General features: G+C 41.0%; 1 protein-coding gene across 3 annotated transcripts in view; it reads left to right on the top strand.

The window, feature by feature from the left end:
- Acsl1 (acyl-CoA synthetase long chain family member 1) overlaps nt 1-15,705 on the top strand; it is a 67,127-nt gene that overhangs the window by 8,580 nt on the left and 42,842 nt on the right. For 2 of the 3 annotated variants that reach the window (XM_063234504.1, NM_001172908.1), the window contains 1 exon segment: nt 11,890-12,116. In XM_063234504.1, coding sequence (XP_063090574.1) covers nt 11,922-12,116 — 195 coding nt within the window. In that variant the 5' untranslated portion in view covers nt 11,890-11,921. 3 annotated transcript variants of the gene reach the window in all.

Here is a 15,705-nt window from a genome sequence, read left to right on the forward strand (position 1 = left end):
TTAAATGAATCATAAAGGGAATATAGAGACCCCAAACTAGTGTCACCTCTCCCAAGAAGTAAAAGCCAAACCGGATGATTACTTTTTCTTTGTCTCTTAAATTCTCTAACCTGCATCTTGTTAGATTTGTTTTGTTCTTAGCTTCCCCAGGACTAGCAGTGTCTCCTGATAGTCACTTGAACTCTCTATGTAATTTTAGCTCCTGTCCCATGGCGTCACCGCACTTCTCTTGTCCCTCACAATACAGTGAGCCAGATGCCTGCTCAACCTTTTCTGTGTTTCATGTGTTGCTTCCTCCACCACCGCAGAGATCTTCCTCTGGGATAGTGGGTCTCTGTGTTCTTTAAAGGGTCTGTGCAACCCTTGGAACCTTGCTGCATATGAACATTTGCAGGTTCCATTGATCTCTGCTGTTTGAAGTAACCACACCTAAGTTACCGCTGAAATCTGAAAACTCAAGTGACCTCCAACCTTGTGAGGTCTCTTCTGGGTGGAAGTCTGTCTTTGTAGTCAGTCTGTTGCCTACCTCTGTTCTGCTAAGCGGGATCTCTGGTTTAGCAGTCATTCTGAAACCTTGATCTATTTTTAGGGGTGTAAGTAACCCTACCCAACCTTCTGTCCTCAGAACAGGGCATGAGAGGCCTTATCCAGGTCACTGATATTTGATAACTGTGACCTCTGTGAGCCGTTGGGCCCTCTGGGCTCCTTGAGGACAAGGACAGTGTCTGTCCTTCTGTGTCTCCCACACCAGCCTAGGGCCCATTGAGGACCTGGGGTGAGGATGTCCATAAACTTAGCACATAGCATGAGAAAAATACCTCCAGCCACTGCTCCCTAGCCGGCTCAGAGCGGTGCTGTGCAGGGGGGCTCTACTCTTGATGTTGCCTGTCTCTGACCCACTGGTGGCCCTGCCTGCGTGGCCTGCCTGCCTCTTCCCCACACAGTCTGGCTTTCATGGCTCGCTCTACCCCCACCTGTTTCTGCCTGTTTAGGGTTGGCTTGGTTCCATCCTTGGCTGTCTGCACAGCTCTCTTGCAGCCTCCAGCCCAAACATAGTGTTTTCTCCTTCCTTCAGGTGCTGGGAGCACCAGGCCTCTTCATTTACTTCCTCTGGGGTTATCACCATCTGTCTTACATGGTTGGGTTAACTCTTGCAGGTGTGTTTGTCTTCGCTTATCTCCCAGACATGCTAAGGGCAGAGAAAACATTGCCCACACTTTACCCTCGTGGGGAGTTTTTGCAAAGGACTAGGAGGGTTTTTAAATCTCTTGCAATTTTCAGTATGTTCTTTATTTGCAGTGAGATCCTTTTTCAAAGGGATTTAAAAGGAAGTTGCTCTCGTAACTAGTCATGTGATTTCAGGGAGGGGTTTATATCCCATCTGTCACTCTTAGTAAGGATGAGTTGCTATCCTAAATCCTTTGTGGAGCAAGTGGGAAATACATAAGAACAAGAGGAAATTAACTGACCTGACCCAGTTATAGATTCCTTTTGAGAATATTGAAAAATACAAGTTAATGTGGCAAATTTCATATTCTGAATTTGCCACAATAAAAAGGTAGGAGAAAATATAGCAAAAAATAAAAAATAAAGAACAAAATAAAAGATAATAGGAAGTAGGACAATAGATCTCAGATGGGGAAGGGATCAAGAGATGGAGGAGGGGAAGGGAGAAGAGAGAAAGGGGATGAAAATAGGAATTCAGAGGTGTTATATGCTTGAACCAGCTTCACACAAGGAATGTAAACGTGTACTAATAAAAATATAAAGCATAATAAAATGGTAATAATAATGATAGCAAACACCTACATAAGCTTACTGCATAGGATTGATGGATTTTGACACTGATTCTTTGCATGTGCAGTGACGTGAGGTTTCTGCGTGTCGAGGGAAAGGGGGATTTAGTCCTAGACACCAGGATCTTCTGGCTGTCCTTTGTTTTCTCTCATAGTCTTACTGATGCCATTGTTGTGTTCCTGACAGAAGGAGGTGTAGCTCTCCCCTGTGCCACCCCCTTTAACCTCTCTGAAACCAGCACTTGCCCAGGATCGGCTCTAATGTGTGTGGCTCTTCACGGACAGCCAGTACCTGGAGTGGGATCTTTTTGCATTTGAGCCTAGGATTCTTTGTTTTTGTTCTATTTCCATAGATGCCACTGAAGACACTGGTTTTATACAAAGTGCTGAAAAGCAATCCAGCACATAGGTCCCTTCTCTGTGTGCAGTTTTTCAAACAAATGAACCTCACTGCCTTTCTGAGGCCGTCAGTGGCAAAGCATTCCTGCCTGCCTGAGGTCAGGGCTGACTATGGTAAAAGGACATAGGTCTCCTTTCCTGTTTGTCTGTTCTCTCCTTCTCTCCATGGGGCCTCTTGCTCCAGGATTTATTTTGTGGTTTATTCCTGCACATAAGGTGGAATGTGTGTTCTTCTGTAATATTTTACTGGCAAAGGAAATTTTATTTCATTGTTTAGCTGTTACAAAAGCAGGCTCTACTTGTCTTGCCTAATATCCTTGAACAGCATTATCATATTCTTAAATATGCAGGTATATTGACATAATTAGGGTTCTTCTCTGTGTCCAACATCAGCTGAAATAACATGCTCTATTAGACCCAGTTTATGATGGAGAAATTAGGTACAGAAGCCTATTCTCTATTACTTCTTGCAAAAGAGTCAGGTCAGCCCAACCAACAGCTGAAGCCAAGCTGATTGACTGATGTGGTTTGTTCAGTCTAAGCCTGGTCCCTTCTCCAGTTCTTATCACACAGTGTCCTTGCCTTATCATGACATACAGACAGAAATCATAGAGCAATATTAAAGCAATATTTGAAGACAAATGAAATAATCTCACTTCTTTTAGGACTTTTTCTTTTGGTACTTTCCCTCTTCAATATGCCTCACCACACCTGATTATCTTCACCAGGGATGTTCAAAATTTAATTATCATTTTCTCAAATGGGTGTCCATGACACACCTTCTTTGCTTCTGTATATAAAGAAAGAAGGGAGGAGAGTTATGTGGTTCATTTATTTGTTTGTTTGCTCTGGAGGAAGTTGGGCAAGTTCTGTTGCTGGCATTCCTTGTATCTCAAAGAGCCACTCACCCAGCAGCCTCAGTGTTTGATGGCTCTCTTGTCAGTGTCCGCATGTGGCATTCCAGCACCTGTACTGGAAGAGACCTGCTCTGTTTCTCTGGTATGGAGGAGTCTGTGTTGAGTGTAGAAAACTCACCTAAAGCTGTGGATAGTCAGCCAAGGTATGGTACTCTGGAGCTAAGCCTTTCTCATATTTGCTGCTCCACTTGAGAAAGGTGCTAGAGGGATCTCTTCCCCTCCTCGTGGAAAGACTTAAGTTACTGTAAACTGACCAGTAGCATATGTCTAAATGTGTATGTAAATATAAAAGGACCTTTACCCCTAGCATTGACAGTATTCTTAGGATGGAGTTATACATAAGTGAGACAATTTGATAAATATCAATATGAAAATGGTGCAAGACAATATTTTATGTAGCTTTTAGATCATTATCTGCTAATCCTTCCCTCCTTGCAGTGTGCTATTCACTGCCTTCTAAGTATGTGGAGAAGGAGCAGCTTTGTGTGGTAAAGGAGGGTAGAGGGAGGATAATACTGAAGTCTGAGAATCCTTTGAATGCCCCCTTCCTTTGAAGAATCACTGACTATTAATATGCCCTGCAGCAGCTTGCAATAGATAAATGGTCAGGATCATAGAAGACCATTCAAGACTCAGTAAATATTCATGAAGTACTATTTCAGACTAGCCACTGTGTTAAGCACCAAGGACAGGAGATAGGAAAAATAGCTACTTAGGTACTAAGTATTATACTCACCGTAAGTATGATGTGGGAGTGGCCAAGTACCATACAACAGATATGAATAAAGTGTTTCTGGGAGTCATCAGAAGGATTGTTTCTTATTAAGGAGGTCATATAAAAATTTATTAGAGAAAGTAACTTCTGGCCTTTGTGGCTAGCATTTGGATTTTGTGAAACAGGGCTGTTGAAAGAGGATTGTACATTATGGAGACAGCAGGGGAATGGGACAGCAGGGGGACAGACAGGGCTGGGGTCATAGGGAAGCGTTTCTTAAGAGGGACAGAAATAATGGGTGCAGGAAGGACTGAGGCAGCTGCCCGGTTACACCTCCCCATGCTGGGGCCAGCATGGCCAGCAGGATAGCCTGCCCAGAGAAGTGCCGTGTGGCCCTGGAAGCACTCGCTTGCACTGGAAAGAAGGCTTTCAGGACCCTTGAAAGCCGTCCCTTCACTGTGCCCCAGTTCATTCTCCCAGGCTTAAAACTCTCAGCCCTCCAATTCCTTGTCTTTTTCATCTATGTCTACTTAGTTATCAAATCCTGGTTTTTTCCTAAATGATTCAAAATTTTTATTGTATCAAAATACTCTAACATGAACTTTGCCGTTTTAACCATTTTTAAGTATACAGTTACGCATTGTTTTTTTTTTTTCGTTTTAACCATTTTTAAGTATACAGTTACGCATTGGTGTTGAATACCACTATCTAGTTCCAGAAGTTTCCGTCATCTCAAACAGAAACCCTGTCCCCTTAGATAATAACTCTCATGCCTCCTGACCCAGTCCCAGCCCCTGGTAACCTCTGTTCTCCTTGCTATGAAATTGCTGGCTTACCTCATATAATTGAGATCACATAATATTTGTTCTTTCGTCCAGTTTATTTAGTATGTAATGTTTTCGAGGTTCACTCATGTTACCCATGTTATAATATTTATAAAAATTTTATCCCTTTGAAAGCCTGAATACTATTCCATTGTAGGTATATACTACATTTATTTTAAAGAAAAAAGAACAATAAAAACAATGATATAGAAATAAACATTTTATTCATTCTTTCATCTGCTGATAGGCATCTGTGTTCATATCTGGCTTTTAAAAACACTATATTGTGGCTTTTTGTTGTCATCAGCATGGCCTTCTACTTCTGCCTGGGCTCAAATTACCAGAAGTAAGTCCCTTAGCTTTCCAGATCCTTGCACACTGGCTTCAGATCTGGGCTTTACTCCTTTCTTGCACAGCACAGGAGCAGGACATTTAACTCCTAAACACAGTGTCCTGCTCTTTGAATTGAAGGCAGTTACAGCCTCATACAGAAATAAAGGCTACTCTGAGGACTACCATTAGTCATGTGTGTGAGTGCTTAGCCAGAGTGATTTAAGGACATTGCGGCCCAACAGATTTCCCTGAACACCTTTCTTCCCCGCCCCCCTCCTCAATTTAACTCTCATTTGTTCCAGATTAATTTGCCAACAAATCTTAGCACTGGGGTAGGGAAGCTTCTTGTGATCTTGTTTCTGTTCCTATGGCATGAAACGTAGTTCATTTTCTTATACTGTACTCATGCTTTGAGGACCAGCTCGGCCTGTGCCCACCTGGAGCAGAATTCCTTGGAAGCGTGTGCTGCTTTCATGATCATCTGCACTTACTGCTGCTTTGCGGCGTGCTCTTGTGTCCGTACATCTGTGTTGTATGTTTTACGTCCAACCCTGAGGCACAGGGCAGATTTTCCTGTTTATATTCAGATCTAAACAAGAAATAATTCTTGTGTCCTAATATAAGGGGAGAGTTCCCCATACTCTCCTCTCCTTGTATTAAAGCCTCCATAAGAATCTCGTATTATGGGTTCACTGTCAGCCATTGTCTTTGAGAAAACAGTCCTAAAATGAACTCTGTCAGTCTTAGTTTTGTCTCCTTGTAAAGGTTAAATAACTGAATTTGACTTTTTCTAAAGTAAAAGAAATGTAATATAAGCTGGGTAATTGTTCCCTGGAGTTTGACATTATAAAAGCAAGTGTTAGAAATTGTTGTAAAAAAATCTTTAAAAATGAGATTAAAAGGCAATAATATATGAGGTTTAGATATGCTCTTATGGATTTGGGATAATTTTTTTCTCTAATAGATACATACATGATTTTTTTAAAATGCAATTTAAACAATTTAAATAGAAGGGAAAAATGTGAAGATGCCTCATAGAAACCTGTTAGATGCTTCAAAGTAGCTTTAAAGATGCCTAAGACCTTGTTTGAAGATGGTTGGTCAAATAATTGCAATACTATGTTAATAAATTATGAGTTTATTTGTTTGTTTTGATTTTTTGAGACGGGGTCTCCTATGTAGCTCAGGCTGGCCTTGAACTCATGGTGAGTCTCCTGAGTGCTGGAATCACAGGTACATGCTATCATACCTGGCTCAACTGTGAATTTAAAGAAACAATATTTTTAAAGGAACTTAGTTTGTCATGTTACTTAAATTTTATGAAGTTTAATGAATACAGAAAATAGTATAAGTAAATATGGTCATCTCATCTTGAAAAATTTATGTTTTCAAGTGGGAAAAATTTATTTTTTAAGTGACCATCTTTTGGGGTGGGTGAGTGTGTATGGTAATTATGGCCTGTGGCAAATATGAGAATGAAGTATGGCCCTAATCTTACTGGCTAAAAATTAGCATAACTTTATACTTATGTTTAAAAGCTTCGTGTTCCATTCTTTCTGTGACTACTTCAGAAGTGTTGGACAGGGAGTGATGTAAGTAGTACAAAGTGTTCAACTTAAATATTTTATAAAATCAAATTTATAAATACAGGGCATCTCCATTTTGATTCTCCTTTTTAAATCTGTGTGGAAACTGAATTGGTAATCCATAGGATCACTTTAATGAAAATGAAAAAATGCATTGTCTTAAGTTTCATTACCCTTAGTTGAGAAAACACCCCAAGACAGTAGATAGAGATAATTAATTTTCTGTGGAACCACTTGCTTATTTGTGCATGGGACCCCAAGGTTATCCAAGTGATCTTTCCCATTCTCATGCCGAGTCGGGTGGGCCCAGGGCAGAGACCTAGTCATGGGTCCAGTAAGGAATGGGTTTGGACAGCAGTCTCTGCCTTCCTCTCTGAGAGACTTTGGTGTCTCTTTGTAGCTTATGCACTTCACTGCCTCCCGAGGGCCAGCCTGGCTGCTCTTTTGGTTCAAGAGGTGATGGCTTAAACAAATCTAGCGTTAGGTAATGTGCCAGCCAGGGTTAAGGAGCATGAGGCTGGCGGTTTTGGAGTGGCACACTGAAAGAGCAGCAAATGGCCTGGCTGCTGCCCTCTTGTTCCTCCCAGGGGTTCCGACTCTGCCCAGCCAGTGCTGGACAAAGAGGGTGCTTTCAGCCTTCTGTAAGTAGCCCATTGTGCAAGGGGAGGAGGTGGGGCCAGGAATGGCAGCATCTTGCCAGCTTGGCTTCCTGCATTAAGGAAAGATGTCAGTATTTCTTAATTTGCTGGTGCCAGGGAAAGGGTACTATGTATGTGGGTTTGTTTGAGGTCTGCATTCTTAGTGAAACATTTGTGTTATTTAGCTTGATGAAAGAATGAAGTACTTCAGAAGGAGAAAAAACATCCAGATTACCTGTTTTATGGTTTGTAAATGACAAGAAGAAAATAAAATGCTAATGTAAGTAAAAATTTGCAGAATTTCAGGAGGGGGTGTGTGTGTGTGTCCTTAGAGAATGATGACCTTGTGAGCGTCCTCTGACTTGGAGCCACTTTTTTCATAATGTAAAAACAGTGGTAAGAGTTATGGGCTGTGAATCCACATATGTAGGGCCCTGGGTGGTAGGATAAATGCTAGCATTTAGGTAAGATACAAAGAGTTTAGATGGATCTGACATGTGGATCTCACAAAACTATGGAGTGCTGCTTCTGGAAGGACCTTCAGAACCTGACCTCTTGGATCGCAATATGAGGTAGCCTGAGGGGACTTGCTCAGGTAACTGTGTGGATGTTCTCAGTGGATAAGGTCACTCTTGGAGATTCGATTTAGATTCAGGATGGTGACCTGTTCCTGACAGACACTTTGGAGAAGGCTTTTAAATCTCTGGCTGTGTTTTCCTCATTATCATTTTGCAATTGTTACATTGCAATAAGGTGCAGGATGTGAAAATCTTTCCCAAACAGTAGAGAAATGCTAATTGTTAGGAAGGTTTTCTGTTTTTTGGAAGTTGAGCCATCCAGTTTCTATTACCCCCACCTTGCTACCTTTACTTCTACCCACATCTAAAGGCATCTTCTGCTCACTGTGGTTCTTTATGCTGGGTTTTGTCACATATCCCTGACTATGGTTATGTTCATGTCATACTTGGTTTGAGATTCCAGCTTTGTAGGCAATTCCAGAGACCCAGCTGAGAAAACACTTTTTGCAAGTGATGGGAAGAAGGGTGCATAGGAGTAAGTATAGAGGAAAGAGAAGCTGACTATCAGCAGACTTGTATGTTCTCTGTGGAGGAATACTGTCTCCCTAAGCCTTTAAGCCAATGAATCATATTCTCAGCAACAGCAGCATGATTTATGTGCCCGGGGTATTTACTTCCTTAGATAATGATATGGAAATTTTTTGGAAAAAAATCTTAAAAATTCAGTAAAACACCACTGAAATATGAACAAAATCTGACCCTGAGTTTTAACCATTTATTAGCAAGTACATCAGTCTCATAGCTTCTTAGAGAATTGTTAGGACAGAATTTTAAAACATGACATTTATTCTCACATCTACCCTATAAAGCTTACTATGTCCAGTTTTCTTTGAATGTAGATCTGCTTCCATTTTTAAACAACCAAGTACCTGTTCTTTAACAGCAGGTAAACAAAAGGGAAAAGATTTATAATTCTGTCCATTTCATGCTTAAGAGTTTTGTTCTTTGCTTGGATCTAAATGAGCCACGGTCTTAGTTCTTGTGTGTAGACTGTATTTTCTTATGAAGGGCATTAACCAGTTTGCTCAGTGAAGTTGGATTGCAGCTTATTAACTGGCTGCCAGCTAAGAGGCAAGGATGAAACTGCTGTAGCTTGTCATTGTCATCCACTAAATATAAAAATTTGGCTGGGCTTAACTGCTTACTATTATAGATCCATATCTAATAAAATAGTCTTACAATGCATGCTTTTAAATTCATAATTTTCTGAAGTTTTTTTTAAAAAAAAATTTTCCCTAAACTTTGTTAGCATGATGCGGCTTATAGTTTGGCTGCTGCTGCTTAACACAAACAAATTAAACCCCTGTGTATGATTATATTTGTTTAGAGAGGAATTATTATTTTTCGCTCAGGAATGTGATTCTGTTGAATAACTCCTATAAATTCAATCTAGGTTTTATGAAAACTATTTTAGGGACTTTGGGGAAAGAAGAGAGAAGGGAAAAGGTGTGTGTGTAAGAGGGTGAGTATTCAAACCTGGAGTGTTGCAGGATAATAAGACAACTGGAAGGTGGAATGACTTGAGGGCCGGGCAAGTTTGCACATTAGATTTTAAGGTCGTTTTATTTGTAGAGTTGCAGTACGTGTGCAGTCTCACTGCTCAGTGCCAAGAAGACCTGGACTGATTTGTCTGCTTATCCTTGAAGTCTCTCCCTGATGCCTGGCAGACCTTGCCTGTTTAATTTCATATCTTCTCATCCAGATGGTTAGACCATTGAAAGCCCAGACCTTGTCATTAGCACTGCTGTCTGCCCAGCTCCTAGCACAGTGCCTGGCAAACACTAGGCACTCAAATATGCAAAGCGACAGAAATAGCTCAATTCTTATGAATTCATTTAGAATAAATTGTGAATGTTCTCTTGGCTGTCTCTTTCTTTCTGGGTATGCTCATGTTGGGTAGACATCATACCCAACATCCTATACTTCCTTCAGTGATTTAAAAATATGCCCATTGTTTCTTCCTACTGGGAAGCTGAGCAGAAAGAAAACAGTGTCTGTTTGCAGAACTGGTGCTGGCAGAACACACTCACTGGTGCTGGTCCCTGCCCATGGGTGGAGCAGTGGGGTGACTCTGCTCCCAGCTCCTCATTGGCCCATCCTCCACCCTCTGTTCTCCTGAGAAGTCAAGTATGGATTTTGTCTGCTAGTTGCCTTTGGCCCAGTGGGCAGCAGGGTAGGACTCAGCATGTGACTAATGCCCTAAAAGACCTTGGCAGGCAGGGTAAGCTCAGGCTGAGCTCCTCTAGCCCCTGCCCCACCCCCAGCTTCGCTGCCCTTTTTTCTGTCTGCAGTGGAGTGTCACCTAGCAGTCAGCTGTTGGTGGCACAGATGGTGAATGGTTTTGTAAGTACTGGTTCTTTCTATCTAGAATTATAATGTGAAGACATTTTACTTATCTGTTTTCTGTTGTCATGTCAAACCTTGATATTGTATGTGTGCATGTGCACACATGTGTGTTGTATACGGGTGTGTGTGTAAGTGTGTATACTTAACCCAGAGCCATGGTAGCACAAGATTGAATGAGCTGGGCAAATGCATTTTGTTGGGTCCTGTGCTATTACTCATCAGTAAAAATAGCTTAACATGGTGCTACTCTGTAGGAAAAAGTATATACATTATAGTTTTAAATTTAAATACAAGATTCTTTATTAAAAAAGAAAAAAATCAGATTATTCAGTCTTGTGACTTAGCAGTTAAAAAGATTATATAGTAAGTTGCTCACAAATACCATCTGAATTTACAATGAGAGTACTTGTTGCATTGCCACGGAGTATTTGAGAAGTCTTTCAGTTCATTTCTGTTATTTTCTTACTTTTGCTACCAAATTTTAGAGCAGTAACTTTTAATTTAGGATTATTCTTGTTATCTGTACTGCACGTTTAATTTTATCATAGTCTGCATGTAAATTGTAACATGGAATTCGGGGCTTTGGTATATATTAAGTTACTCATCTAATTTTCTTCTGCGTGTTTGGCTTCTTAATTTTATTTACAACTTTTTTTATACTGGTAATTGAACTCAGGACCTTGTACTTGCCAGGCAGGCATTATGCCACTGAGCTATATCCCTGGCCCTTAGCTTCTTAATTTTATTTGTAAACTATAAGCATCACCTTTTATTACCTGAGTAACTTACTATTCTGTATTCAGGATGAATCACAATAGCATTGGTAGAGGAAATAATATTCACCATTTATATTGACCTCTTAACCGGCGTAGGGCACCATCCTCAAGTCTTTATATAAAGCATTTAGTTGTCCAAAAGCTCAGGGAGAGGGATAATTTTCATCTCCATTTATAGATGAGGAAACAGGTACAGTGGTAAAGTAATTTGTGCAGCTGATAAGCTGGAAAGCAGGATTTGATTCTAGAGCCAGAATCTTAATAATTTTGTACTTTTTTCAAATGCTACACTAAAAATTCTCTCTAGATATTTGATACTTGGTATAAAGGTTATGCACACCAATTTATTCATTTATGTTAAATCTAGTATCTTGGGAAATATGTTAAAAATTATCTAATCATAATCATCACCTGTGGTTTCCTTGCAATTATATGTCATCTTTGAAAAGTACTGGGAAGTTGAGAGAAGTGTTAAAATTTAGCTTGGTCTGTTTTACCAGTTGGGGAACTTGTTCTGAGATCTCTTGGAAGAAATGGCAACAGATGGCTCTTAGGTGGCTTCGACTTATTTCTTCCTCTTTACCCGTATCTCCACTACCCTTGATAATGAGAGTTGAGTGTATCTGATTAGGTAGACGAGAACTGACATATACTGATAAGGAAGAATGTATTTAAGCATATTATGGCAAGCATTCTCTATGAGTAAAATCTTCTTAATGTGGCTAATGAAAGCAAGATGACCATTGTTTTTCATTTTCCTGTTATACAGGATAGTGGAGAAATAGAACAAAAGTGAATTCCTAAAAATGTTTTTAAAAGAATGAAATTTAGTAGCCAGAAAAAGAGCTGGACCCATTAGGCTATGGATTTAATGCCTTGATTGGTCAGCCAGCCATACAGAGCTAGGTGATTGACCTCTGGGGATTCTGGAAAGGAGTTCTGCTGCCCAGGGATGAGTATGACATTTTTCTCTTCTGACAGAATTCATCCTCGGGAGCCTTCAGGACAGGACCATGCAAGCGCATGAATTATTGCAGTATTTTCGGTTGCCAGAGCTGGTGGACATTCGGCAGTACGTGCGCACCCTTCCTACCAACACACTTATGGGCTTCGGAGCTTTTGCCGCGCTCACTACCTTCTGGTACGCCACCAGGCCCAAGGCCCTGAAGCCACCATGTGACCTCTCCATGCAGTCCGTGGAAGTGGCGGTAAGTAGGGTCCCAGCCTGCATCCTGGGTTTTCTCTGAGTTTCCCCTGCTGAGTAAAACCCTTTTGAAGGTAATACTGACCAATATCACAGTCACAACCAAGTATGTGTGAAGAAACTTTGTACACATCATTGTGTTCCACAAACAGAAGCAGAAGCCAAAATATAGGGCACAGAGACAAGAGAGGCCAAGTAAGTTGGTTATGCCTTCATAGTCACCCAGAAGATTATAGCAGAAATCACCACGAGCCACGAGCTTCTCCCTTGCTCTGGGTTCTGTGACGGTACAGAGGACACACCAGTAGGAAAAGACAGCACAGAGTCCCTGTCCTCACAGGTACGGTATCCCAGCAAGAAAGGGAGCCATCAAATGTTTTGGCCTGAGTGGTGCACTTGGGGTACGTCTGATACCTAAAAATCACTCTTAAGCTGCCAAAATGGATTCTGGGACTTCACAACAGATCAACCAACAGCCGGCACTTTTCAGAGTAACATAGCTGCAGAACTTAGGGTAGGAAGCAAAGAAATAAAAACATTCAAGAGGCATCTAAGCTTTAATTGTTGAGGGCTGTGGCCGCATATGACTTGGGAAGACTGATGATCATGCTCTCCTAGTTACTGGAAATTAAAAGTAGAATTTAGGTAATTAGAGCTTTAAGCTAGGGTGACAGAGGGCAGTGGTAAGGAACTGTTAGAGCTTTCAGGGGTAACACACACCTGCTATGGGCTCACCACCACGGTGTAGCACAGCCTCCAGACCCTTTAGCAGTGTTTCCCTCAGTGTCCCTGCTCGACTTTCTTCCTTTCTTCATCTCTTTTCAAGGAATATTAACAAACAAAACCAAAACCTGAAAAACGAAGCCAACTTCCCTGTGCTTTCCATGTTTTATCTGCTCATTACTTGCTTTCCTTTATTTAAGTAAGAGTTACTTTTCAGTATTTATTCCTTTCAATATATATGAAAAAGGATGTTTGAACCCAGAACTGCCTTCTTTGCAGCTTTTCTCCACATTGACTGCCCTAGGATGAGAACATACAATTCCTGGCTTGATTAGTAGCTTTTTGTTACCAGTGGGGTATTTGTTCTTTGTTTTGTTTTAGGCACGTTCTTGGATTCATTTTAGATGAATTCTTAAAATATATAAAATGTGTATTAGTCACATATATATATATATGTAAATATAGAGTGACTGAATTGCCAAGCAAAGTTAACTTTATACTTTATTTCTGCTGAAAAAATAATTTCCTTTTGTATCCTATCTCAGCTAATTACATACTCATAAGGATGAGATTTAGCTTTTCCTAATATGTTAGTGTGAAGCTTTGGCATTCTTCCTTTTTTTTTTTTTTTTCTTTTTTTGCCTTTTTCCTTTTTATCGGTACCGGGGATCAAACCCACGACTGCCTGCTTGCAAGGCAGGCGCTTATGCCGCTGAGCTAGCCCCTCATTCTTCCTTTTCTGCAGAACACCTAGGGTACCATGATAGTTTCGCCATCACTGTGAGAAGGGTGGTTGGCAAGAGCAGAGTTTAAACGTTTATAATTTAGCAGTAACTAAAAGAAATGCCTAATTATTATATGAGAATCTGTAGGTATTCTTACAGTGTGGTTTTTAGGTTCCAGCTTAGAATAAAGCCACTATGTCTTAGCATAAAGTTACTATGTCTTAACAAAATAATTATATATATTCTTTGTAAAACAATTTAAAATTACAGACAAACAGAGAGAATGAAAATGTTTAATTTTCCTGTCTAGTATATGAGTATAAGCATCTTGAAGTTTCTCTTTCCTTGTAGACATAGAGCTAGCTCTGACTTTCAAAATTTATAGGTCTTAGGTTTCTAAGATACTGAACTTGCTTTTAAAAGAATATAAACATTTAAATTTTAAAGTACTTTGGACCTTTGGTGCCTGGTAATTACAGGTGCTTTGATACAGCTAGTTAGGTCTGTTGCATAAAGCTGTATCACAGGGGAAAAGGGAGTTCCATTTCATAAAATATTGATGAAATTCCTGCGTATCTGACACTGTTTTAGGAGCTGACTGCCAGAAAAAAATGTTTTTCCTTCATTCCTACTTTGAAAACAAGTGAATATCATTTGCCAGTTCCTGCTCGCGCTCCTCTGCCCGGTCCCACACAGGTTCTATCACCTTACTCTTCCTGTCGACTTTCCATGGGTGTTAACATGGCAAGGGGCTGCCCTGCTTGGTATGGCCGCTTCTCATCATGGCCCACACTGGTTGTTTTCTAGCCCTGCTTTCTTTACTGCAGCAGCACTGAGATTCCATGTAAGCTACACCTGAAATTTCCTCTGGACCCTCAGGGTCCTAAGAGAGTGTTCGCACTTGTATGTCGGGCCCGTGCAGGAAAGGTGGTGTTGACTTTCTGTAGCATGGACAGGGCAGCTGGAGTCAGGACAAGAGTGCAAAATGCCTGCCTTAAAATCATGAGCTTGGTTTGATTCGAGCCCACATTTCCTGAGCCCTGTCCCTGTGTGTACAGTTGCTGCTCACAATCTGCAGCAGTGACCTGAGAGCCAGCTTTCCCTGCAGGTCAGAGAACAGCGTTCATCTTCTGAAGGTCTGTGCTGTGAGCAGAGGATGAAGCAGGTTTTGTGGGGTTGGTTGGTTTTAAAATACTTTGGCTTTTTAGCGTGTGAGATATCCTTTGTCGGCTTGACCCAGTTTATTCTCTGTGATTGAGAGCCCCAGACCCCCCTAGTGCAGTGATCTTTCCTGGCATGATTTGAAACCTTAGAGGGTTGGTTAGCGCCCAGGCTGTAGTGCTGCAGTTATAGGAAAGTCAAGAGCACATTGATTCCTGAAGAGTTCTGAGAGGGGAGAGCTGTGGCAGGGGCTGGGCCTGTCCCTCCGCTGAGACCAGGAAGCCCTGGCACATTCACCTGACTGTCATGACCTTTATATTCTTCATCTGCAACAGACAGGTGGCTATCTGTCCCCTCCTTTACCACTGCAGGAAGACTGCCCATACATGCAGTGTCTGCCTCCCTCCAGTAAAGGCCTGGTAAATGTTAGTGTCCTTCTTTCTCAAAAGTTTTCTCTTTTAACCCTCGCATTTCACACATGAGAAAACTGAACCTGAAGAGATGAAGTTGTGTAATATAGCTGGAAGCAGATTGAGAACTATTTTATGCTATCTTTATTATGGTCTTGGAAAGTTGCATGTTATAAGTAGGGCTCAGGAAGGATTAAGATAGGATAACAAAAGTTTAGATTAGTCCAGGTAAATCTGAAGAATCAGTAAATAGAGCCATGGAACTGGAGAGCAGACTGTTCAAAAAATAAATACGCAGGCACAGGACTGTGAAGGTAGTGATTAAAAAAAAGGTAGGAGGGGCAGGTAAGTTAAGAAATGGAGCCTAGTTTTTGTTGTTATACTTCAGGAAAGGTTAAGAATAAGTGGGGAGGTGAGGACATAGTAGGAGAGGGAAGAGAGGCATGGAGCTGTGAACACTTGAACAGTTCTGCTCTTCCTGAATCCTGTACTCCTGAACTGTCAAACACAGATGCGGTCAGAGCAGAATTTGGTGCTCATGAGTTTATAGGCCTACTTAACAGGTTCAAGGGAT

This window comes from Cavia porcellus, unplaced genomic scaffold, assembly GCF_034190915.1.
Source record: "Cavia porcellus strain 051 isolate PalLab524CR breed Dunkin Hartley unplaced genomic scaffold, mCavPor4.1 scaffold_24, whole genome shotgun sequence".
Classification (NCBI taxonomy): domain Eukaryota; kingdom Metazoa; phylum Chordata; class Mammalia; order Rodentia; family Caviidae; genus Cavia; species Cavia porcellus.